The sequence below is a fragment of the Castanea sativa genome, chromosome 3 (genome assembly GCF_040712315.1).
Source record: "Castanea sativa cultivar Marrone di Chiusa Pesio chromosome 3, ASM4071231v1".
NCBI lineage: Eukaryota > Viridiplantae > Streptophyta > Magnoliopsida > Fagales > Fagaceae > Castanea > Castanea sativa.
In genome coordinates this window covers 24,292,562-24,320,033 of record NC_134015.1, presented here as the reverse complement: position 1 = coordinate 24,320,033, position 27,472 = coordinate 24,292,562, and the positions used below count along the sequence as shown (strand labels likewise).

Sequence of the window (27,472 nt, the reverse complement as noted above, 5' to 3'; positions counted from 1 at the left end):
ATGGATTTTTTTCAAAACTGCTATTTGTAAGTTTTTTTTTTGTTAAATACTAAAAAGTTCACATACCAGTAGTAGCAACAATAATACTGAAAAATTTCTTTACATACCTTACGACTGCTATTCTTCTCAAATTTCTCATTCAATTCCCTACTATTGTCTTTCGCAAAATTTTATTTGAAAATGAGAGTAGGACCTGCAATAAGTAATTTTAAGTTATTAATATGAATAGAAAATAATGTAAGATATCCAATATGACTCAACCTATTTTATAATTAAAAAAAAAACAAAACAAAACAAAACAAAGACACTTAAGAGTACGTGAGAGTGGGTAAATAGTTGGTTAAAAAAAGTTTTTTCTTGTGAGATAAGAGGTAACTTTATTGAAAATAACCAAATAATTTACAAGCAAAGAGAATACCCTGTTTAGCCACAGCCCAAATAGGGGAAAGATTACCAACATAAAAAACAAAAGAACCCATTCAAGCCGAAACTTTTTCATATCTTTTCTTTTTTTTTTCTTTTTCTTTTTTCTTTTTTTTGCAAAAACTTGGTTTGGCCGAATTTAGTTGTTCGGTTGTGAAAAGGTTTTTAAATTCCTATACTATTCAAATTTCCCAAGTTGATTCCGTTGTTCCTTCATCTTTTTTCTCCTTTTTTTTTTTTCCTTCTCCGCAGTTTATTAAACCTCTAATCTTTATCTCTTTGTTTTTTTTTTTGTACTCCTATTTTGAATTGTTCCCATCCATACATTTAACGTTTTTTACTTTCCCAAGGCCTTATCTTTTATTTTCCCAATCCTAAACAACTACATCTTCTCCGCTCTCTCTCTTCCTCATAACCTGCTTCTCTCCCCCTTCTCAGTCTCACTCACAGAAACAATAAAAATGTTACGTTTTTACAACAACAAAAAAATGACAAAACTACATTATTAATCCATGAAGTTTATCCTGTGTGCGCAATTAGTCCCTCAAGTTTAAAACGAGCACAATTAGTCCCTTAAGTTTTAAAATTAAGTTGTATTGGTCCTTTTACTAACTGCTATTAACGGTGTTACTTACATGACTAATGAAATAATAACTTGACATTTTTTTTAATGATGTGACATGTCTTTAATTAAAATCTTTTATTTTCTACAAAATCTTTCGAATTAACGATTAAAATGGGTCTAGTTGTGTAAAATCTTTTAAATACATATGGTCTCTTCTGCGAAATTGGTTTGGGCATATTTGGTTTGCCTTTGAAAATTCCTGGTTTATAACTTATAACTCTGTGTTTTCACTGTAACAGAGAGTCTCAGTCATTCATGATCGGAATGAATTATGGCCAAGTCGCCGACAATCTTCCACCACCAGCGGCAACCGCGAGTCTCCTCAAATCGACGGCGATCGGAAAGGTTTGACTCTACGGTGCCGATCAAGGCACTCGCTAGCACCGGAATCGGAATCGTTATTAGAGCCGCCAACGGCGACATTCCGACTCTGGCTTCCGATCCGAACGCGGTGACTCAGTGAGTGAACTCGAATGTGTTGCCTTACTACCCGGCCAGTAACATCACGCTCATCACCGAGATCAGCCACTTCAACCAGAAACCCCAACTGCAAGAACAAGCCTTCCCCACCACCACCGAGATCACCATCCTCTTCCTCGACCCGGTCCACCCCAACAACATGCCGTTGGGTACAGGAAACCCCAACAACCCCTCGCTTCCTTCTCTCTCGTTGTGGGTTTTTACAGCGAATTCTAGTGTCAACAACCCCATCAATTCCTTTGAATTTTGAGTTAAAGGAACAAGAAAATGTGGGAGATAGAAGAAAGAAGTGGGCACTTGTTTACCACTCAGCCTACTCTTTTCCTGGATTCTTGTCCCGATTTTTCTTTGACCAATTTATAGAAACATACTAAAAAATATTAATCCCTTTTAGTTTGTAATTTTTTAATTAAAAATATGTTTCATCGTTAAAAAAAATTAAAATCATTGTTCCGTTAGCCACGTAAATAACACTATTAATGGTAGTTAGTAAAAGGATTAATACAACTCAGTTTTAAAACTTAAGGGACTAATTGTGCTCGTTTCAAACTTAAGGGACTAATTACGCACGTAAGATAAATTTCAAGTACCGATAATGTAGTTTCGCCACAAAAAATTTTGCAGAAGCATTGGGCCAGTATTGTGCTTCTATCTTTCTCTTGTTCTTTTTTTTTTTTTGTCAAAAGATTTTGCAAAAGCATTCATCTCAACGTCTGACAGATTTCATGGAGGTTGAAGCTTTAGCAATGGTGATAAGGTGCTATCAGCCTGTAAAATACTTCTTTTTTATAAAATAAAACCCCTCCCTATTTTTTTTTCATAGAACGGCTTTTTATTTTTCCCACCATCAAATCCTTTGTCATCATTCTCTTATAGGACTGCTCTTTTCTAGGATTGTTCTTTTCTATAATGATCTAAGTATCAACATAGTAGGCATTTCAGGGGCAGAAACAATCTTTCAGGTCTTTAAAAAAATGTCAATGTATCTGTTGTCTTGGGTTTGAGATGGCCATAATTTGACTATTTCTTTAAGTGGAGTTTTTTCCTTACTCTAGAAAATAGAATCAATTGATTTTTGTAAGTGATTTTTACTTACTCCTTTGAGTTTATGATACAAATTCTATGCTACATTAATCTATACTCCACTTTTTTAATTACCATACATTTGAGGAGAGGTATCTGACCTTTAAATTTGTTTTGGAACTTTGCTGGCTGGTGTTATCAAAAAGAGAAGTCCTCTTAGAGGGAGAGAGAAGGGAAAGAAGAACGTTCGGCGAGAAAAATAAAAAAATGAAGTGATGTTTTATTTATAACTACATCCCCAAGAGTCGTGTCTCTAGTTTGTAATAATAGGCATTTTTTTTATTAAAAAAAAAAAGGTGAACGTTTAACTGAAAAGATACAATTGTTTGTGATTTTAATCATAGATATGTCAATAATTTATGTAGTCACGTGGCGTAATGAAACGCAGTCAACAAAAAGTTAAACATTTCGATTATTAGTTATTATATATATATATATATATATTGATTGTTTGAAATAAACATGAATTGAAATGGCATTCATTTTGTGTAAATAAATTACAAATACTTTTGGAAGGTGGCACAATGTAAAAGTAAATTAAGATGGATTAACATCGAATCAAATTAGAGAAAATAGGTGCGACCGGGCGACTAGAACGTGGTACAATATTTTTCACAACTACCAAAAACATTAAGCAAGTTGTGATAGGCAGGGCCAGAGCTACGTTTTCCTATGGGAGGGCCATGACCCCCCCCCCCCCCCCCCTCTCCCCCCAAAAAAAATAAAGCTACTAAAAAATAGGTTCTACAAAATTGTTTTAAGAGCTGCCCCTCCAAATGAAACTAACTAGCCTCCCATGTGTCCTTGTCTACTTGTTTCATTGAAATTTACATAATTACTTTGACTCTTTTTCAGTCTTTCCTCCATCTCTCCTCCCCCAACACATCAACAAGCCCACAACTTTTATAAGTTTTACAGGTTTACTCACTTTTACTATTAGCTTCTCTTTTTAATATGTATTTTCCAATGTTCTACTTTCCAGACCCTTCCAAAAGAACTCATCTTTCAGTGCAAATGTTCTCATAGTCTTGCACTAACTCTCCTCAATCTCTTTACAAATATTCATTAGAGCATTGATGAGTGGGTCATACATACATAAATAGAGACACATTTTTTGTGAATCAGTATGACTATTTAATCTAGACCAGCCCCCCATAGATAAATTTCTAGCTCCACCCCTGGCGATAGGTGTTGACAATTTGCCATACACGTAGACATCATGCCTCTTATCATATTCTCCTAAAGTTGGAATGAAGTAGCTGGTGTGTCATGCCATCAACCATAGCTCATAACCCTGTACTTTGATCACCAACCCTTTTCAAGTGAAGGTTCAGCCTGCAGAGTTGACTGTTGCCAAATATAATGAGGGCTTCAAAACCACTACTGTGGGTTAATAGCCTCTATAAAAGGAAGAAACCATAGATCTATATAATAAAATGATCAACTTATACACCACTAAAAGAAGCAAACATCAGGTACCAAAGTTAAATTCTGCACTTCCTGTTTACATTATTACATACACATGAGAAGAAGGAAAAGTTAAGCTATAGAGATCATCAAAAGTTCAAGAGGGGACAACAAATGCAAATTTCTCAACTCATACGCAATCCATGGCTGAACTGGAGTTCCAGAGAAGACAGAGCCATCCTTTTTCTCGCTTTTTCCTTCTTAATGTGGACCAGCTTGTCATAAACGCACCATGGAAAGCTAAGGAAATGATCTCGATCCATACCCTCATTGTAGGTACCCCAATAACTAAAATGATATGTGACATGGTACCAAGCTGAAGCTTTTGCATATACATCTTCAGCTTCAGAATCTAAATCACTTCCCCTCTCATTGAACCAGGCCCTAGCTTGCTTTCTCAAGGACTTTACAGCCATAGTAATTGCCTCTGCGTCTCTTCTCTTAGTGGAAGACTTGCCCATTCTCATGATATTCCCACTCAGTATTTCAGCCTCAGTTTTGAAGCCATAATAGTCCATCATGTTTCCCAACTTGTTATCATAATTTTCCTTGTAATAAACGGCATCATCAATGAAATCCTCAAAGCCATCAACTTCCATATCAGAGTCATATGACCGCTTTGCAACTTCAGCAGTGAAGGAGTCAAAATCACTAGTATTTGGTTTAATGTCTTTCACCTCGCGGAAAAGCTTTCCAATCACATTGTCTGATATATAGGTGGGTTTGTCAAGCTTCTCCATGAAATCTGGATATTCTTTGACATGAAGTTCATGCGGTATTTCAGCTGGTACACCAGTTTTCGGAAAGTCAACGGCAATTGAAAATAGCTTTGCAAGCTCTATGCAGGGATCACTCATTGCTTTTGTAGGCTCTTTATCTGCAAATGCTGTGTGGGCATTGGCAATAATTCCTAAGCTGTCATTGACAATGTAATTGGTAAAATACTCCTGGACTTCCTGTTACAGAAAAAATAAACACCGCTTATAATGGAATTTGTGGAAAATAGAACCTTTTTAAGTTGTAGGGCATGAGGTTAGAAATAAAATTGAGCAGAAAATTAAAATTCATTGAATTGACAATAAATTATGACATATACAGAAATGCAACTCATCAATTCAATGCTTTAAAGGATTTTCATGGAATTCCAATCATGTAATGCTGAACAAACTAAGCTACTACACAGCCAATGTTTGAGTTTCCATGCTGTTTGTATATAAAATTCTGCCTCTCTAGTACAATTTTTACTATGCTTAAATAATACATAGAAAGGCTTGTATAAAATCAAAAACCAAATAAAGTGTTAGATAGTTCTATTTTAGATGACCAAACAGACAAATCCCTCAACAGATAAATATAAGACAAATCTCTTGACCAAACCCACAACTCCACAACACAGCTTTGAAATCCCCACCACGCCAGCGCATCATTGGCAAGTATAAGGTCACTTATTAAACAAACAATTATGCATTGGCTATTAAACAAACAATTCTTTTCCTTCTTTTCTAACTCAAACATGAACCTGTGATTCTCGAGTCCTTCCTCTGCAGTAAATTGTGCCTATTAAGCATGGTTTTCAAACCGAACCATTCATTGAACCATAAAAAAAGAAGAGTTTCAAGGTTTTTGAGGTCAACCCGAGGTTGAACCGAGGTCGAACCGTGATGACTTCATAATTAATTTAATAATTATTTTAAATATAAATAAAATATTAAATTAATAAAAATAATAAAAAATTAACTAAAATAGTCTAATTTAATATAGAAATCTATCTTTCAAATATTTTTTTTATCATAACTTTTACAAGACAAATAAGAAATGGCAAATCCTAAGCAAATATAAATAAAGTATATCTTTATTTATTTACATGTTAATTAGTAAAACTTGTAATAATAATAATAATAATAATAATAATAATAATAATAATAATAATATAAGAATGAGAAGGACACTTACCTCAAATAAAATAAAATATTTAAATTATCTAATAATATAAAAATTAAAATAATAATTTAATAATTTATAATTATAAGTATATCTATTTCAAAAAAAAAATTAATATTATAGCAATACTATTATTATAATATTTCACACAACTTTTGCTACAACTCGTTATATAATAAATTGTGAGCAGTGAAAAAAACTGTGAATGTATATAAGTTTATATTTTTATCACTCACAACTTAGGACAAAAATTGTTTAAAATATTGTTAAAATATAAATTTGTTACAATACTGTAGCAATCTGGCAATAGATGTACATTATGTCTCTCAAAGGCCAAAGCTAAAAAGAAGGAATGGAGAGCTTTCACGTGGAGACCAGAGAGTTCATCTTTTATTCTAAATTTAAAAGCTTTCAAATTGAACCATTGAAAGTTTAGAATAATGGTACGATATTCTGGATTGTTGGACTAGCTGAAAGTTTCAATATTTCCAATGCTAGTGTCAATGTACTGTGGACACGTGGAGGCTTAGGAGCTTTCAATATTTCCATTTTCCAATGCTAGGCAGTAGTGTGTTGTAACAAATACAAAGAAAGAGAAAGTGAGAAATCAGACCAAGGTCATAATTATTTTACAGAACAAAGTTCAACAAAAAAAAGAGAGTGGGAGACGGACAGAGAAGAAGAAGAAGAAAAAAAAAAAAAAGAAGAAGAAGAAGAAAAGCAGAAGAAGAAGCAGTTGCTTCATGGCGCCACCCCTGCTTCGTCGCCGTCTTCTTCCTTTTCCAGTGTTTTTTTTTTTTTTTATGTTCAGATTCAATGGGAAGTAGGGAACCTTGAGGAGCGGTCTGATTACGGTTCTCAGAACCATGAGGTCCGACCGCGGTTTACACGGGTCCCTGTTTTTTTCCCATAAAGTGGTTCTTGAGGCTAAAAGAACTGCAAAAATGAACGGTTCGTGATTTTTCTGGTCGGATCGTACGGTCCGGTCCGGGTTTCAAAACCATGTTATTAAGTGGGCGGCTTTGATTGTCCCTATAAATAAAATGGTGGCGTAACTTTCAGAGAATTTTGTGTGAGAATTGCAAAACAAATCTTTGTCTATATGTTAGTATGATATTGGGGTTTTGGGTTAGTAAATGTTTATTTTGTGTTTGGGAGGTTCATAAGCATAGTTGTAATTTGTAATTCGTATCATTATAGTAGATTTTGGTTGGGGCAAGAAAAAATAATTAGTTCCGGGAAGCTAATAAATAAGAAGAAATGCAAAATCGAATTCACCAACAATCTATGACAAGTAGTGTGCATAGCAGCAGAATATTAAAGAGAGGAGATTGGGGGGGGGGGGGGGGGAATGTACCTCAATACTCAAAACATTCAATATTTTATTGATCAACTCCTCATTTGATTACAATAACACACTTTGTAAAAACCATAAATCTTAACTTCTCCTAATAGAACTAGGACTCCTACTTTGACTAGTAAATCAAACCCTAATTGACTCGGACCAGAGCACACACATAAAGGCCAACATGCCTCAATACTCAAAACTAATGCTGTTCATTTTTAAAGCTAGTAGTTACTAGTGTTTATGTTGTATGATAAGTAGTTCCTTTTACTTGTAATAGCCTTTCTCACTTGTAACAGAAAGCTAGCCGATAGGTTGTTAGTGATAAGTACACTAGCCTATTAGATAGTTAAAGAAGTTTGTTAGGCTTTGGCCAATCGCATGGCAGCCACAAGTGGGTTCTTGTAATTAACTCAGCAGCTTGCCTATGTAACTACAAGGTTGCCCACATTGTAACTAGTAGAATTTGAATCCGAGAAATCTCTACCTGTGAGGTATTATTCGAAGAGTGTGTCTTGAAGAGCTAATTTATTCATTCTTTTCTCTAAGAAACTTAAATTTCTAAAAAAGCTTTCCATTTTCACCAATTTCCTCCATCATAATTTGGTATCAGAGTTTGAAATCCATTTGGGAATTCAAGTTCTTTCTTGTCCTTTCAATTCTACACCATATAGCCTATTCAAGATTGAATCCTTGCATTCATTTTCTCATCCTCTACCAGTAAGCCTAAAGATTTGTGTGGATGACACTAGAGGGATACAATTGAATGAACAAGAGAGCTTCTGCAGCACATGAACCTGAGGTACAAGTTCATCCTAGGCAGTGGCCGCAACCAAACCAAGAAGTGGAACCCTAGGTGACATTAGAGCTAACTATAGAGTTGCTAAGGGGGCAGTTTGCTGCCTTGAATGAGGAAGTGAGAAGAAATCAGCATCATCATCCTAGAAATGATGGTGAACCTACTAAAGATGCTGAAGCTGACAGCCACAACCATAACCACTTCAATAGCCCAATTGGTCAACTTCAAGGAGGTGTTCCACGGCAAGTGCTTGGTGCTTTGAAGGGAGAACCAAAATAAGAATCCAACTTCAAGATTAAATTACATGAGTTCCATGGTAGCTTGAATCATGAAGCATTCGTGCACTGGCTTAACCAAGTGGAAAGAATATTCGATTTCCATGAGGTACCAGACTCCAAGAAAGTGAAGTTGATCTCTATCAAGCTGAAAGGGTAAGCTTCAGCTTGGTGAGAACAACTCCAAGTTCAAAGATTTAGAAGAGGCAAAAGAAATATTCAAGATTGGTCCAAGATGAAGCAGAAAATAAGAAACCAATTTCAGCCTTTCAATTATATGTAGTCCTTGTACAAACAACTATATAATTTGAAGCAACATGGCAGTGTGGGAGAGTATACCGAGGCATTTTATCAATTGGTAGCTTAAGTATACCTATATGAGAGTGAAGAAAAAATGGTTGCAAGGTTCTTAAGTGGTCTTAAACCAATAATTCAAGATCCCTTATCTTTGCACCAACTTTGGTCTGTTTCTAAAGGTTACAATAGGGCCTTGATGTTTGAGAAGCAACTTGCAAGAAAAACTTTTGTGTAGTTCCAAGCTTATGATGGTAGCAGAAGTACCCAAGTCAACACTCAAGGAAGGTCAACTACTAGCAATGCACAACCTTTCAAGATTGGTAGTGCAGGTCTACATTCAACTCCTAATGCAGTCAAACCAGCCCTTAAAGCAATATAAAGCTTTACATTTACGTGTTACAAGTGTGGAAAAGTTGGGCACAAGGCCACAAATTGCAAGAAAGGGGGAGTTAATGCTCAAAGCAAGGGTAAAGCTTGATGATTGAAGATTGTGAAGACCAAAAAGATGAAGAATTTCCAATGTATAATCCCAGCACAGAAGAAATTGTTATGGGGACTCAAATGAGGAAGAAGGTTTGGCTTTGGTCATGAAGAAGTTCCTATTAGTTCCAAAACAAGAGTATGAGGATTGGTTAAGGAGAAAAAATTTTCACACCAACTGCAATATTGGTGGCAAGATTTGCAGCTTGGTTATTGATGGGGGAAGTTGTGAAAATATGGTTTCTGAAGAAGTTGTTGATAAACTTGGATTAAAGACTAAAGTTCATCCTTACTCCTACAAACTGATATGGCTTAAGAAAGGCAGTGGCAGTGATATAAGAGTCTCTAAGAGATGCATGGTCTTCTTCTCAATTAGGAAGAAATTCCAAGATTCAGTTTGTTGTGATGTAGTGACTATGGATGCATGTCATTTACTGTTAGGAAGACCTTGGCAGTATGATAGGCCCACCAACCATGATGGAAGGAAGAACACCTACAGCCTATACAAGGATGGATAATAATACACCTTACTGCCCATGAAAGAAAAGGTGATTCTTAAAACTCCTACTACTATGCAGCCTAGTTCTTTAATTGTTGTCAAGAAATTTGCTCAAGAAACTTTAGCAACTAGTGTGATTTAAATGTTATTGACTATATTAGAGTTAGATGCTATGGTAGTTCCTCAATCTATTAGGGAATTGATCAAATCATTTGAGGATGTCTTCCCTAATGAATTATCTACTAAATTGCCTTCTATGAGAGACATACTACATGCCATTGATTTTATTTCAGGTTCTACATTTCCTAATAGGGTTGCTTATAGAATGACACCAATGGAAAAGGATGAACTTAATAGGCAAGTGTAAAACTATTGGACAAGGGATACATTAGTCCAAGTATTAGTCCATGTGTTGTACCAATCCTTTTAACCCCTAAGAAGGATGGAAGTTGGAGGATGTGTGTTGACAGTAGAGACATTAACAAGATCACAATCAAATATAGGTTTCCTATAATTAAACTAGATGATATGCTTGACTATTTAGTTGGTTCTAAAATCTTTTCCAAGTAGGTCTTAGAAGTGGCTATCATCAACTTAAAATTAGCCAGGAGATGAGTAGAAGACTACCTTTAAGACTCATGTTGTGCTATATGAGTGGTTTGTCATGCCCTTTGGTCTTACTAATGCACCTACTACTTTCACGAGGGTAATGACTCCAATGTTGAAACCTTTGCTTGGTGTATGTGCAATAGTTTACTTTGACGATAGATTGGTATATAGCAAGACTTTGAATGATCATGTGAAACATTTGCAATCTATGTTTAAGTTACTAAGAAGGAATAAGTTCTATGAAAATACCAAGAAATGTACCTTTGTAGTAAGGTACGTTTTCTTGGGTATGTGGTGACTGATAAGGGAATTGCAACAGATGAAGGGAAGGTTAAGGTCATTCTAGATTGGCTTGTTCTAAGATTAGTGGCTGAGGTAAGAAACTTCCATGGTTTAGAAACATTTTACAAGAGATTCATTAAAGGGTTTGACACAATTGCAGCACCATTCACTGTCTATTTCAAGCTGTCTACTATTGTGTGGTATGAGGCCAAGCAGCACAGTTTTGAGGCCTTAAAAGCTGCCCTTACTGCAGCACTAGTATTGCAGGCTCCTGACTTTGAAAATATCTTTGACTTAAATTGTGATGTTTCTAGCATTGGCATAGGGAGTGTTCTCAATTAAGAGCGAAAACCTATGGCCTATTTCAGTGAAAAACTTAACTCAACCAAGCTAAATTACTGCACCTATGATCAGCGTTGTTAAAAGTGCGCTTAAGCGCAAAGCACACAACGCATATGCCTTGGGGCTTTTTCCTTGTAAAGCAAGGTGCCCTCACAAAAATGCACCTTAGGTGCGCTTTTTAAAGCTTTTTTATTAAGTGCAAAACACGCTTTTCTGAGCTTTTTGTAAATTTTTTATTTAAAAAAAAAAAAAACCTGATTTGATTAACCATTAAATCTAAATATGCTTGATATAAGCCATTGATTTAATATATATATATATATATATATATATATATATATATATATATATATATATATATATTTATATAAACTAATAGTGTGGTGTGCTATGAAGCACCAATGCGGCATTTCGGCCGCCAAACTCGCGTTCAACGCGGGGTGCAGTAGGTGATACCACTGCCTGCGCGTCAATGCCATGTCCTTTTTTTTTCCTCGGTGCGATACGTGCCGATTCACACTGACTAGGCCTCGAGTCAAGCCAATGCAGGCAAAATCGGGTCGATTCGCTCCGAATTGGTCCGTATTGGCCGCAACCACCGATACCGGCGCTAAACCGGCCGATTCAGGCCGAAATTCAAAAAAAAAAAAGTGCAAAATGCACCTTTTGGACAAAACCCTATATCTTAGTTCTCATCTTCAAACTTCAGCTCTCTCTCACTCTTTGCCTCTTTGGTCTCTGTGCTCCACGCCATGGCGTCTCCCCTCTCTCACACAATCTCACTCTCAACTCACTCTCACTCTCCGTCTCCCTTGCTCTCCGTCTCCCCTCAAGTATCAATCTTAAGCTTTCAATCTTAGTTTTTCATAGCTCTCACATGCTCTAACTTTTTTCATAGCTATCACACTCTTAGTTTTTCAATCTTAGGTCTCTGTGATTTGATTTTTTTTTTTTTTTATTCAAGCTATAATGTAATAATGTTGTGACTTAGGTTTGATTTTTTATTTAGTTAATAGTTATTACTCAGTGTGATTTGTGATTGTGAATCTGTGACTTGTGGGTTGTATTTAATTTATGAACATCATGTTTTAGTTATTATCTACTGCTCTTAAATTTGGTATATGTTTATATAATGTGAAAAAAGTATGCTTAGCAATATATTAAAAAGATAAATAAAAATATTTTTAATAATTTTTTAATCGCCGCACTCGCACCCTACTTTTTCAAAAATTGCTGAGTCTCGCACTTGCACCCGCACCTGCACCTGAATCCGGAAACGCACTCGTGCTTCATAGGTGGTGTGCTACTATACACCTAATAGATGATAATAATGAGTGGTTGACTGGAAGAGTAGAAGAAGATGAATTAGATGAATTTGCTAAAGATGATCTTGTGTTTGATGATATTTTGACATGGGGTAGTGTTGGTAGAGCTTCTGGAGTTGAAGAAGAAAGATTCAACTTGAGATGAGATCAAGAATGGGGCCCTAGGGCAAGCAACAGGTTCAGGTTCTAGTTCACAACATGCTCCTTATGATGGAGATGAAGATGATGAGGAAAATGATGAGGGCTACAAATCTTGTGATGACAATGATGATGGTCCCTTACTTAATGAGGATGATGATTATGTAGATTAGGATTTTATTGCATATTTGCATTGTTTTTGTTAGGCAAATATATTTTGTTAGGCAAAGATAGCATTATTTAACATTCTAGTACTTTTTAGCCTTTGTCGTTTTCTATACTTCTATTTTGATTCAACCATGTTTTGTAATCATGACCATCAAATATCATGGTTGCACATATTTTGTAAAGTACAAGAGAATTATATAAATTATATGAAAAAATTTATTTTAATTTATATGATTAATTGATCACTTAATTGTTGTATTGACCATTAATAGTTTTTTTTTAATTTATTAATTTTTTTTTAAATGTGCGCTTCACATCGATCAAGCATGCGCTTGCGCTTAGGCTCCAGGAGATCTTTGTGCTTAAGTTCGCTTAGCACTTTTAACAACACTTCCTAAGATGCGGAATTCAATGCCATAGTACAAGAAATAAGTCATCGGGAGTATTTTTTGGGTTACAAGGAATTTACACTCTATACTAACCATGATGCTCTTAAACACCTCAACAACAAAGCAACCTTTAACAAACGGCATGCCAAATGCGCTACTTACCTACAACAGTTCAACTTTAACTTAAGGCACAAAGCTGGAGTCCTTCATAGAGTTGCAAACGGTCTTAGCAGGAGGTCTTCCATACTAGTTAAGATGCACAACATATTTGAGGGCTTTGAGGCATTTAGGAGATTTATAAGGAAGATTTCAAGCTGTTTCAGATTATGCATAATTTACAAGGCAACAGAGCTGCCCTGTCTTGGATTCAACCTGCAAGACAGCAATTTTTGCAAAGGCTTGCTCCTTTGTATTCCAAAATGTTCTCTTAGGCACATTATTCTTCTTGAAGTGCATAACCAAGGTCATTTTCAGAGAGAGAAGACCCTACAGCTCCTACAACAACAATTCTATTGGCCAGGCATGCTTAAGGATGTGGGAAGACTAGTTCAAAGATATGTGATATGTCAGCAAAGCAAAGGAAAAGCCACCAATGCTTGATTGTATCTGCCCCTTCCAATGCCCAACAAGCCTTGGACTAGCATTAGCATGAACTTTGTTCTTGGATCACCCCCTAGTGGTAGTGAGCAGATTCTCCAAGATGACCCATTTTATGACTTGCAAGAAGACTAATGATGCCTCCAATATTGCTGGTTTATTTTCAGGTAGATGTATAAGTTGCATGGAGTTCCAACCAGAATTGTGTCTGATAGGGATGCCAAGTTCCTTGCTTTTTTTGGAGGACTTTGAGGAGGAAAATTGGTGCTAACTTGCAGTATAGCACCAGTTTCCATCCTCAAATGGATGGACAGACTAAGGTGATCAATAGGAGCTTAGGTAACCTCCTAAGGTGCTTTGTAAGGGACAAACCTAAGGAATGGGAGAAAGTTTTACCTATAGCAGAGTTTGCCTACAACTCATCTACCAATAGAACAACTCAACACACTCCCTTTGAGATTGTTTATGGAATGCAACTAGCTAATGTTCTTGACTTGCCAACCATTACCCAAGGAGCATTTGAAAGCCACAAAATTAGCTAAATTTATACAACAACTTAATGCAAATATTAAGAAGAATTTTTTTTTTGATAGGTATATTAAGAAGAAAATGAAGGCCAACAATGCTAAGTACAAATTACAAGCTGATAAGAAGAAAAGGCAAGTGATTTTCAAGGAGGGTGACCTAGTATAGGTGATACTGACCTAGGAGAGGAACCCTGCTAGACCTTATACTAAGCTACAGCAAAAGAAGATTGTTCCTTGTCCTATACTACATAAGATCAATGACAATGCCTACCAAGTCAAGCAACCTGATCATCTACTCATTTCTAACAGTTTCAATGTATGTTACCTGCTACACTATCATGCACTAGATTAGCTTACAACCAACCACACTTGAGGACAAGTGTGTTCCAAAGGGGGACAGTCTTGATGCAATTCATTTTTAAAGCTAGCTATTACTATTTCTTATGATCTATGATAAGCGATTCCTTTTACTTGTAATAGCCATTATCACTTGTAACACATAATTAGTTAGTTAGCTGATAGGTTGTTAGTGATAAGTGCAGTAGCCTATCAATTAATTAGAGAATTTTTTTAGGTTTTGGCCAAACACATGGCAGCCACATGGTAGGCTCTTGTAACTAACTCAGCAGCTTGCTTATGTAACTATAAATAAGCAAGGCTACCTTCATTGTAACTGGTGGAATTTGAATCCAAGAAATCTCTATCTGTGAGGTATTATTCCAAGTGTGTGTCTCCTAAAGAGCTAGTTCTTTCTTTCTTTTCTCTAAGCAACTTAGCTTTCTAAAACAACTTTCCGTTTTCACAAATTTCCTCCATAAAAAACACTCAATATTTTATTAATCAACTCCATCTATTCTTTGAGTACATTAAGCATAAATATATGTAAGGATTCTTTCTTGTACTAGTAGTATTAAGACTCCTAATTTGAGGAGTCCTAATAAACTGTACTAGTAGTATTAAGAATCCTAGTTTGAATTTTAATAAACAAAAAACCTTATAGAGCAAAAACTAATCAAACACTAGCTTGAACTCAGAAAATAAAACTGAAGATACATAGGATCTCCAAGAAAATTCTAAACTCAACTAAACATTAACTTAAATACCATTAATTCATAGGAGTTGCAAAAGTTACAATTTTGCCTCTAAATACAAAATTAACCACAACTAGTTATATTAAACCCCAAATTAAAAAATTTTTAACCCTAAGACACATATAACTAGACTATTAAAACCACATCACTTTTGCTTCAACCACGCTATTGTTGCACCATCATTGGTGTTGCCCATGGATTTAGACATAGAATTTATGGAATTATTTGTGTATTGTGGTGCTTACTATTTTATTGCCTTGTGTGTTTGGCACAACAGTTATAATGTCATCAAGCCACACAAGAGGGGAATGGGGGAATAGAGATATCATGAATTATATCATTGAGAAGGGCAAAGAACCTAAGAGCTTGCCAAAAGCACATTAAGAGAACCTACATTTAGATTAAAACATAGGGGAAAAAAAGGGCCGCCCAGTTATTTAAACATGCTATCGTTTATCCAAGACACTATACCTCAATGGTAACGTCATGATCCAACTGCAAACTTTGTGCTGGAGAGTAATCCATTGGCTGAATTTGCTGAGGTGGAAGGAGTTCAGGATCCCAACAGACGAAGTAGATATCTCCATCCAAGTCACTACCCGAACACTCATTTGGATGAGGCCTTATAAAAATCAAATAACTGTCAGTCACAATCATCTTTAGAAAATTCCACTAAATAGCATTCAAAAGAATGAGCAACATTCTGCCACATATAAACTAACTGATCATGTTGTAGACAAAGCATATAAAATTTGATAATAATGGTTTATCTTGCCACTAAAGCCAAAATCCTAGGTGCAAAATTACATAAGACTCAAAATACACAAATAAGTTCAGGTGTATGTCAAAATGTCAATATCACATAAATCCCAAACTTTAAAACTTCAAGGGAGAGTGAAGTCCCATGTAGCATAGACACTTGATTCCCTTGTAAGAGAAAACATAAGGTAGTTAAACATTTAATTGACTCATAATTATGTTATTATTTCCCTTTTGGGGATTTTGCGGGTATAACTCTAATAGGAGGACCACAACATCCCAAACCCATATCCATGTTTTTATCATGTTTTAACAAATGACAAGCATAGTTGACAAAATCATTTGCTAATAAGAAAGAGAGGTGACTAAGCCTTGCAGTACTCAAATATAAAAATTGAAGGACTTCGTGCAAATTTATCCACTGCAGTCACAGTTGCAACATATCCTCTACAGAGAATATATTCTTGCAGTCAACAGGTAGAATCTAGCTAGCTCAATAACAAAAAGGTGCTTTCACAAAAAGATGAGAGAGACAAAAATAAAAGTTGTCACCTATAATTCAAATGACATTATTCAAGGATTTGTAGAAGTACTAGGAGATTAATTTACCTAGATCCTTTTTGGGGAAAAACAACACAGTCCACCATATGGTGCAAAGCTGACACATTAACGGCCTTCAAAACACGCACATCGCCAGGATGCAAGCAGGGGTTTTTTGCAACTACTATCTTCCCTTCAATAACAAATCGCTGATCTGATCCACTGCCGCTACTCATGCTGAAATCATTGTCTAGCTGCCTAAGCTTATTACTAGAAAGTTGCACAAATACCTGACCATATTCCAAAGTTCTAGTTTCATCTAGACATCCCATCATTGCCCTTCCATCTGGAATAAATATCCTTGTTTTAGTCCGCAAGTCCAACAACTTTGATGCCCGGAATGTCTGCAGCATCAGAGAAAGAAATGGTTCAGAATCAGGCCTATAACCACACATGATCATTTCCTTTAGAACATTGGTATTCTCTCCTGGGGACATCAAATCCAAAGCCTCCTGTACCCTCAACGGATCTATTAATATAGCATCAAGTTGTTCTACAACTTCTTTTTGTTTTTTCTCAAAAACATAATCGTCAACTCCAAGGGTAGACAAAAGGGTGATCAATTGGCGATTCAGAAAACAAGGCTGAAACTTGGTATATGCTAAAACATCTAGTTTTGTGTTTTCTGATTCATACTTGGACATGCTCTTCCTTAATGATAATTTCACAGATGAGGTTGGATCAACTGCGACGACACCTTTGTACCCACCATATCGAATCTGAAAGGCAGACGGAGTGCGTCCTTTACAACTGCATTTTAAAGCTACTTTCTCAGCAAATTCAGAAGATATTTTCCCAATTCCATCAGAGAAGACATACTTGACCCCATCCTGATCAACCTCTACGTCAGGAATAATTTCAATTTCATGCTTATCAACACTAAGAGTTTCTGTGGATGAACCAAAGGATTGACCCAATCTGGCAGCATATTTCGCCACATTTCTAATCTGATGAAAAATGCCCATCCACTCTCTGATATCATCAGCAGTACATCCATTTCTTGAAGCAAACATCCACATGGAATTTTCTCGTAATTGACTTGATGAGAATGCAAGAAATTCAAACTTTTTGTCACCGATAACTATGCCATTTCTAAGAATAGATAGAATTCTTTTGTAGATTCCAGTTCTCCTATCCTCATTACCAGAAGATGCACGTGGAGATAAATCTGTTGAATACAGTTTATCCAGTTCCTCATCAACAAAGGATACACGAAGAAAATTATCAATATCTTCATGAAAATTGCGCAGGACACGATTTGACAAATTAATTTCTGGACCACAAAAGTAAACTTTAGAAGGTGTTATTTGAACCCTACGTACATACACCAACCCAGAGTCTAACGATATAACAGGCGACTTTGGAGGACGTCGTGATGTGATGTACTTTCTATACTGCTCACCAAGCCACCTCGAAGGCTCATGACAACATTCTTTTAAATGATAGAGTTTCTCCAGGGCATATTCTATATAGGCAATATTCATTTTTCTTGGATCAACCAAACGATAAAAACTAGCATCAAGTGTTGGTCCTGCAAGACAGCCATTTTGAACCAACGAGTTAATTTTAAACAAGATATCAAATGGTAAAGTAATCCCAGGCGGAGGGCCAACAATAGGCACCAAGTCCATATTGGAAGAAAAACTAGACCCAGTTTCCAAAATATATCTTTCTTCACTTTCTTTGTAAAAAGCAAAGATCTCCCGAAAATTCGGAAGCTGGTGATCAGAAGGAAGCTCCAAACACAAAGCAGAAGATTGCCCAATATAGCATGATGGAGTGAAATCAGTTGCACGAATCCATTGGTCATCAGGAATATCCATGAAATAATTGAGATTAGGATCTTCAAATTCATTTCCTGAGATGGGCACAGCCCTCTCATAAATCCGAGGAGCGCCAAATAACTAGCAATTAAAACAAAAATAAAAAAATATTATAATACAAATAATTATAAGAATCCTTCTGTGAATGTCAACTAATAGTTAGTGTTAGAGAAAAAGTAAAGCCATTTGGTACTTACAGAGAGTACACCATGTTTTGTTAATAGCTATTGCAAGCATCAATATATAGCTAGAGTATATGCTTCTGAAGTAGTTGGTTTTCATACTAGACACAAAAATGTATCTTTACATGAACCTTGCACTAGATAACTAACTACCAAAAATATTATTTTACATTAAAAAAAAAAAATCAATTTATATATGCATCACAAGTGTTGCACTCATGAGTTCTACTGGGAGTATAGTTGTTTACTACAGAAGATGGAAAATCAAAGTTAGAACTTCTGAGTTTATGCGCAAGGATGTGATGATTAAAGAAGATAGCATCAACCCTTTTTATATTGGTAAACTACACACACCCAATAGGTATTGAACCCATTATTATGAAAGAATTGCCAGTTGAGCCATAGTTCATTGGCAGATGAACTTTTTTGAATCTATAATCCAAATATTATTTACATTTGTAATTCTTAACCCTTGTGAGGGTATATTTGTAATTTGAATATGATAAAACTGGTGTTCACATGAGTAATTTCAACAAAGTAAAACATGCAAATTGTTCAAACAAGACAATGGAGGAATCAACACTTAAATAACACTATTTGTTTAGCTAAAGAGAAGATAACCATGTATTTTTTTTTTTATATTAAAATGAACAATCAAATCAAAACAGACCAACCTGAATCAAAAGATGCTTATTAGTATCTTGACTACGTGGACGATGTAACTCAATCTGCCAAATATTCTCATCGTAAAGATCGAGTCTGTATTCCACATAATTATGGGAAAGAAAAAATTGTAATTTTCGTAATCCAATCCCAAATTTCACTGAAACATTCACCGCATTCCATAAAATTATAAATTTTTCATTTGAGATCTGACAACCAAGATGCAGTTTTATATTTTCCATGCGATGCAGAAAAGTTCTTGGCTTTGGTACAATATCACGCTCCATTTCCCGAGCCTTCAAACAAAATTTCCCATACCATAACCGCTTATTACTACCTAAGGAGATAATTAATTCAGCACATGTGGTGGTGGTGAATTGAATGATAGCATATGCCCCTAGACGCGCAACTCTGCATTGCCTAATCTTAATAGCATAAACAGTTCCTTCACCTGTACGTCGCTCCATAGACTGCTTAACTGCCGCTACAGTCACATGCGAAGGGAATCCATTCAACTTAATTGTCTTACCCATCCAATCCAATTAATTTTACCAGAACTCTTTTCTGCCACAAGTCATCAACAGAAATATATTACATGTTACTTTGCATGTGCACAATATATCATAAACCAGAAAAAAAAAAAAAAAAAAAAAGCGTAGTCTTTCTACCAAGACAGTAAAGAATTTATCCTTTCTTTCATAGAAATTAATAATTAAATAAATACCTTACTGAATGTTGCAAATCTACACTATTTTGAATAAAATTAATTTCTTGGCACTGAACTCCCACTTCTCAAATGTCGGTCCATAAGTACAAATAGTAAAACAACACTGCCTCCATTTATGCTGGAGCGGTACCCATCATTGTGGTGGGTGTATGTCATAAAAATTTATGGAGATGGTGAAGTCCGTATTGCAATAAATAGTATGAATGATAAAGGTTTTGAGAGTGATTAAACCCCAATTATTCTAGAAGTAAAATTACATAACTTAGTGAAAGTTCACAATAACTAGAAAATAAATAAATAAATAACCAAAAAAGTCTCTATCAATGCAAGAAAGGTAAGAAAATCAAGTTTAACATATACATGCAAAAGAATATTATTATACCGAAATCAAGTCCATAGTATGGATACTTCCAGACCAGACATTAAACATTTCTATGAGCATCCAAAAAGTCATATTATGAAGGAATCTCAATCTATAACTAGATGCAGTTAGAGAAAGCAAGGATTGTCTAAGAATGTAACTATCATCATAAGATCCATCACTCTCAGTCTTCCTGAAAAATTGATTTCCAATCTTAATCTATCTCTTCATTTTTGTGCATCACCTACTTGTTACATAAACGCTGCTACCTCACCAATTAGTCCTTTCATTTTTACTACATCGCCACGTGATCATGTCACACAATCAAATAAAGAAACACAAATTTAAATACGAAGCAACCACTGAGATTTTGGATGTACTTCTACTGCGACTAAACACTTAAAAAAATGTGATTCTCACTTTCAAAAGAAAATCCACTACTTCAAAAATTCTAATCAAACTCTGAATAAGAGTATGAAATCTCGGACTAGATTGTTAAACTAACTATGGTAGGATCATAGATCAAAAGCAAATCTAGTAACTCACAAATTCTAGTAATCCCAAAGCAAGAATGGTTAAATCCTGGACTAGATTGTCGAATTAACTAATGGTAGGATTATGAATCTGAGCTTTACAATAAGTCTAAACAAATCATTAGCCCCTTTCTGTATAGGTTCTCTCTTCAGTCCTTAACCTCTCTCTATTCCTGTATTTGTGACAATTTGTCGAGACTAGGCCATATGAATCTCACTCTTCCCAACAATTATGATAAGGCCACATGCTTGTGCGGGTTTTGATCTACTGTGTAGCAAATTAAAATGCTCCAGGTCCCTACCCTTCAATGTGACTGGTGAATTGATTAATCACCATGTTATTCTCCAAAGAAGAACAAGTGGAAGTACAGTGGCTTTGGCTCTTTATTGATAATATGACCCAGTATTATAAGAAGAAAGTTCATTTTTTAACTAAGTAGCAGTTTGAAAATAAGCAGAAAAAATTAAAGAACCCATAGATTATCTATGCCAACTTATAGATTATCTAGTAGGCTAAGCAAAAGAGCCAGAGAATGAGATGCAGCAAAAGAACTAACCCAAAGAATAATAATGCTCATAATCAAATTAATCAAACAAACATAGTAGTATAAAGTAACACAAGCCAACCCTCATAGGAAATAAAGCAAAGATGCATCAACCCCTTTACTACTTGAAAATTCCAACCAATTTCAACCCAGAAAAAAATAATAATAATACAAACACAAAAAATTCGACCCAGTAAAAGATATGACAAAAAGACAGTCCCTTTGAAGTTTGATCAGTTTCAGTAGACACCCATATCAATGAAACTTGCGTATGAAGAAAGAATATTACGTATAGAGGAGTCTTTAAGTGTCAAGAGTCTCACCAGAGAGAATGAAAATAACCAAAGCTCATGAAGATGGCGAGAGAACTCAAAGAGTGTCACTGTGTCAGTGTTTCTACTCTCGCTGTCTTTTGTTGTCAATCCAAAGTGAATTCCTCAGACTAAAACAAATACGTGACTTAATGAGGAAGAAAAGTAATTATTCCATGCTTCGTGAGACCCTTTTTCGATTTAAACTATTTCTGCTGACTTGTGAAGCTGATGTTTCCACGACCCAATCATTTTCACTCTTACAGCATTCATGTCAAGTGTCAAATGTCAAATTTACCCACTAAATTCTAAAAAGTTATTTTCATCAATTATTTTAAATATTATAATATTTAGCATTAATGAACCGTGCAACTTTAAATTTGAGACGACATTATTTCTAAATTGTAAAAATTATATTATTTTTTTATTCAAGTAGAGCCCACTTTTTTTTCTTAGGAAAAATGAGAAATAATAATAAAAATATGAATAAAAATATTAAAGAAAGAATATTTAAATGAAGTTGTAAAAGAAAAAAGTGTTTGATGTTTGATATATTGTAAAATGAGGTGTTAAAATTGTAAAAGTAGTGTTTTGAAATTGTAAATACTAAAATTTTTACAATTATTAATGAAAATGCTATGCTACCGACACGTTATGTTTTGATGTTTGGTTTGTTGAGGATGCAGTCTTGCTGTAGAGAGGTTCTTTGAGATAATAGTTTTAGGCCACGTAGTGAGTTTCTATGTGCACTATGTGTTTTAGGGCCTGTTTGTTATACCATTTCAAACTCACATTTTTACATTTTAAATAATATTACACATATTTTTACACACTTTTTCATCTACACGTATTTCAAAAATTACAAAAATCACGTCTCAAACTACTCTACCAAACACCCCTTAGAGTCTCTCTCATTCATTTATATTTGTAAAGGTTTCTTTTCTTTTTTTCTTTTTTTTTTTATATGACTGTATATATAATTGAATGGCTTGGAAATTTGGTGCTTGTGTGCCAATCAAGAGAAAAAGTTATCCTTGCTGCTTGTGGAAATTTGCTGCTTTTTTCTCTTAATGAAGTTCCTTGTCTTCCCATCAAGAGAGAGAGAGAGAGAGGTTATTCTGGCTTCAAAGAAGAAAAAGTTGCTCTTCATTAAAAATAAAAATAAAAAAGGGAAAAAAGAGAAAAAGAAAAAGGTATTCCTAAGAGTGAAAACTATAAATATTAGAGCATTTTAAACGGTTTGTGTATTTTCTATAAAAAAAAAATAGTTTGTGTAAAAATATTTGTTTGTTATAATATAACCTAGTTTTTTTTAATATTTGTAAATGTTTTAATTTTAATGATTGTATATATAATTAAATCGCTTAGGAATTTGCTGCTGGGTGTGACCAATCAAGAGAAAAAGTTACCCTGGCTGCTTGTAGAAATTTGCTGCTTTTTATTTCTTAATGAAGTTCCTTGTCTTCCCATCAAAAAAAGGGAAAAAGTTACTCTAGCTTCAAAAAAGAAAAAGTTGTTCTTTATTAAAAAAGAAAAAAAGAGAAAAAGAAAAAGTTATTCCTAAGAGTGAAAATTAAAAATATTAGAGCATTCAAATCAATTCGTGTATTTTCTCTTAAAAAAAAAATTAGTTCATATAAAAATATTTGTTTATTATAATATAATAACCTACTTCTTTTTATATTTGTAAATGTTTTAATTTTAATGATTGTATATATAATTAAACCTCTTGGAAATTTTCTGCTGGGTGTGACCAATCAAGAGAAAAAGTTACCCTGGCTTCTTGTGGATATTTGTTGCTCTTTTTTTTTTTTCCTTAATGAAGTTCCTTGTCTTCCATTAAAAAAAAAATAGTTACTCTGGCTTCAAAAAAGAAAAAGTTATTCCTAAGAGTGAAAATTAAAAATATTAGAGCATTAAAATCAATTAGTGTATTTTCTCAACAAAAAAAAAAAAAAATTGGTTCATGTAAAAATATTTTTTTATCATAATATAAGAACCTACTTCTTTTTATATTTGTAGATGTTTTAATTTTAATGATTGTATATATAATTAAATGGCTTGGAAATTTGTTGCTTGGTGTGACCAATCAAGAGAAAAAGTTATCCCGATTGCTTGTGGAAATTAGCTGCTTTTTTTTCTTAATGAAGTACTTTGTCTTCTAATAAAAAAAAAAACGAAAAAAAGAAAAAAGAAAAGAGAGAAAAAGTTTCTCTGGTTTCAAAAAAGAGAAAGTTGCTCTTCATTAAAAAAAGAAAAGGAAAAATAAAAAAATAAAAAAAATATTCCTATGAGTGAAAACTAAAAATGTTAGAGCACTCAAATCAGATCATGTATTCTTTCAACAACAAACAAATTTTGGCCCATATAAAAATATTTGTTTATTATAATATAAGAACCTACTTCTTTTTAATATTTGTAAATATTTTAATTTCAATAATTGTATATATAATTGAATCGCTTGGAAATTTGCTGCTTGATGGGACCAATCAAGAGAAAAAGTTGTACGGGCACTTAAGGTATGTTTAAATACCGCTTATTACTGAAAACTAAAAACGCTGTAGTAAACTAATTTTTAAATGTGTGAATAGTTCCGTGGGACTCAGTTTTAAAGTTGTTTTTGCTAAAAAAAAAAGTACTGTGGGTCCTGTGAACAGTACACGGACAACCCACTAAAAACATTGAACGCTAAACGTTGTTTCAGCAACATCCAAACATGCACTTAACGAAGTTCTATGTCTTTCCATCAGAGAGAGAGAGAGAGAGAGATAGAGAGTTACTTTCCATTAAAAAAAAAAAAATTATATGAATGGAGTGGAAACTAAAAATATTAGAGCATTCAAATCAGTTCTTTTATCTTCTCAAGAAAAAAAAATCAATTCGTGTAAAAGTATTTGTTTAGTATAATATAAGAAGCTACATTTTTATTTTACATAACTACTTTTCAAAAATACCCATATCAAATTATCTATTTTTAACTCAATTTTATTAAATACCAATTTTTATTAAATTTTTTTATTGTTTCTCTTTTTTTATACAACAACTAATATCTATTATCTTTTTTATAATAAAAAATTAAATGCAAAATAAATAATATCAGTATAAATTTTATACAGTTACTACAATAATTTTACAAATTTACACTTCTTTAACTTAACTAATATAAATAATTTTGGGAATTAAATATATATAAAATTAGGCTTTTTTTTCCTATTTTTCACTGTCTCATACAAAGTTCTTATATCACTCAACTTTTCAATAATTGGCAGGGACACACTTTTTTTTTTTTTGAGAAACTAGTAGGGATACACTTAATTGCATATCTAAATTTATATATATATATATATATATATAGAAGAATTTAACTTTATAATTTGTAGAAACTTTTATGAACAAACAACCTTTCGTCAACCAATAAAATAATAGCAAACAAGTCATCAATTAATAAAAATGGGTGTGAGAGTATATTTGTCCTTGGTGTTGCTCAACTTTCTTTCCTGACAATTTTATTTATTTATTTTATTTTATTTTATTTTTTTGGAGATATTCTTTCCTGACGATTGATTAATAGCTTTTCTAAAGTGTCCGTACAGTGGGTGGGTCATGGACTCATGGGCGGTTCACGAGCAGAGTATATAATCAAAAACTAAAAAGTAATACTAAGAATATAACTTTTTTCACAATTTGCCCAAAAAGTTATTAGGGATGAAGTTGTAAATTCACTATTTTTACCCAAACACTTACAACTTATGGCATGAGTGAATTCTAGTAAAAATTATAGTTCTAACATTTTCTTAAAGTAAATGCGGTACAAAAGCAATTATGGATGACTTGAGTGAAGGACCAATCAGGTGTGACCACGTCAGATGACCTTTAGAGAATGAGCTCAACTTGCATTGACACGTCACTTGCTCATGGTCAATTTCTCATTTGGAAAAAAGAGGGTATTGGATAATCAACATGACTACTCTTCCTTAAGCATACAGTCAAGGATAAGTCTTTTAGGCAACAGTGTAAAAAGATACATAAGCGAATGGTTGATGATTACAAAAGCAATATTGAGGATTGTTTTTTTTTTTTTTTTGAAAGGAATATTGAGGATTGTTAAAACTGTTAATACGAGTAATGCAATTGAGATATCAAATAATCCACAACAATATCACAAACATTCTAAAATTAGCATGTCAACTCACACATGAGTCTATCCTAATTTTCAGTTTAATTTTTATTTAGTAATATAGCATACTAATTTGAAAATATTATAAAATTATTGCTACTTTTTGTTGTGTCTGTTATTAATCTTCAAAAGATTATGTAAATATATTGAAGGCAAATGAGCATACATACTTTTTTTTTTTAATCTGGTGATCATACATACTAAAAATATAAAATACAAAAAAATTCTTAGGACTGAAACAAATTGGATAAAACAAAATCATGAATAAAATTTGCCAAACATGAATAGGAAAAAGCATCTCCAAAGTTAGGTAGGTAGTTAACTCTAAAAATTGAAAGGAGTGCATGCTTTATATGTTAGGCCTATCCTAGGGAGCTCATGAGTTATAATTTCGAAATCCCATTCCCATACTTTAATAATTCAAGCCTTAGCCTTAGCCTTAGCCTTAGCCTTAGCCTTGTTCAAGCCAAAAGTACCATTAAGTGTGGTTCCTCATCTATGCCTAGTAATGCCCTAATGGGCAATAAGGGAGTGAGGACTAAAATATGCTTACCCAACTCCAACTCTTAGGCCCAATGGGCAATCAGATTCAGTATCAATCCCACCATTGGATTTGGAGCTCACAAATTAGTATGGACTATGGATCCCTCTTTTTAGTTACTAAAGCTAAATTGAAAATCTTATGGAAATAAAATAAAATAAAAATCAATGAATAAAAAATCAATGTGGTGGATCCTTTCTATGAAAGAGACTGTCACAAATTACCATTCTTTTTTTTTTCCTCAAATCTTATTATGATAATATATATTAGCATGAGATGAGATAGATAGTGAGATCCTTTACAAGAACTTAATAATGTGTTTATTGAGAGTAAACCATATTATGCTGCTATTCTTGTGGATATCAAATCAAAGGTCTGATCAAGAGAGACATTGCGCCTCAAGTTCTAAGGCACCTTTTGTCTCCTTCAACTTATAAGTCTTATTTTTGCTACTTTGTTATATACTTTGGATTACTACTCCGAGGTAAGTTAACTACTTTGTCAACAAAATCAAAATGTAACTTGGTATACCATACCAATTTTTTGTACTATCTTCTTTAAAATCTTGTTTTTTGGTGAATCGTTTAGTTCATTTTTACTAATTCATGATTATTATGTTATCAAGTGGCATACAAGCAATAGTTATTTAGGTCCATATGGTTTGTACTTTGTCCTATTGGTAAAATTATTTGTAAATGTTATATTTTTCATTTTAACACTTCTCAAGTCAATTTGATATTTGATTGGGCTTTAAACTGGTCTTGGGTCTTAGAGTTTGGGCATCATTGGGGAATGGGGGTCTAAGTTGTAAGGGGTACAAAATGTATTGTCTATAATAACCGCATGTCACCATGCAGCTATGTGAGAGTGTTGCACAACGCCTCACATAGCGTCTCCTCTTTTCCCCTCCAAGTTGTCCTATTTTGTCTTTTTCCTGATTCTGCAACACTTTTCTTGAAAAACTCATTTCTCTCAATCTGTGGTAGATATCGCTGAGCCCTTTTTATGGAAGATAGTTATAACATCATACTTCAATCTTGTTCAAGCATATTACTCCAATTGTTGCTC

At 34.0% G+C, this 27,472-nt stretch overlaps 1 protein-coding gene across 1 annotated transcript; it reads right to left on the bottom strand.

Moving 5' to 3' along the window:
- Nucleotides 1–3,960: 3,960 nt before the first annotated feature.
- Nucleotides 3,961–21,820, bottom strand: LOC142626975 (putative RNA-dependent RNA polymerase 1). The gene is made up of 5 exons (XM_075800746.1): nucleotides 21,699–21,820; nucleotides 19,221–19,773; nucleotides 16,551–18,445; nucleotides 15,654–15,804; nucleotides 3,961–5,034 (listed from the first exon to the last, which is right to left on the bottom strand). The coding sequence occupies exons 2-5, from the start codon at nucleotides 19,740–19,742 to the stop codon at nucleotides 4,204–4,206; spliced, it is 3,399 nt and encodes a 1,132-aa protein (XP_075656861.1). The 5' UTR covers nucleotides 19,743–19,773; nucleotides 21,699–21,820; the 3' UTR covers nucleotides 3,961–4,203.
- Nucleotides 21,821–27,472: the final 5,652 nt, after the last annotated feature.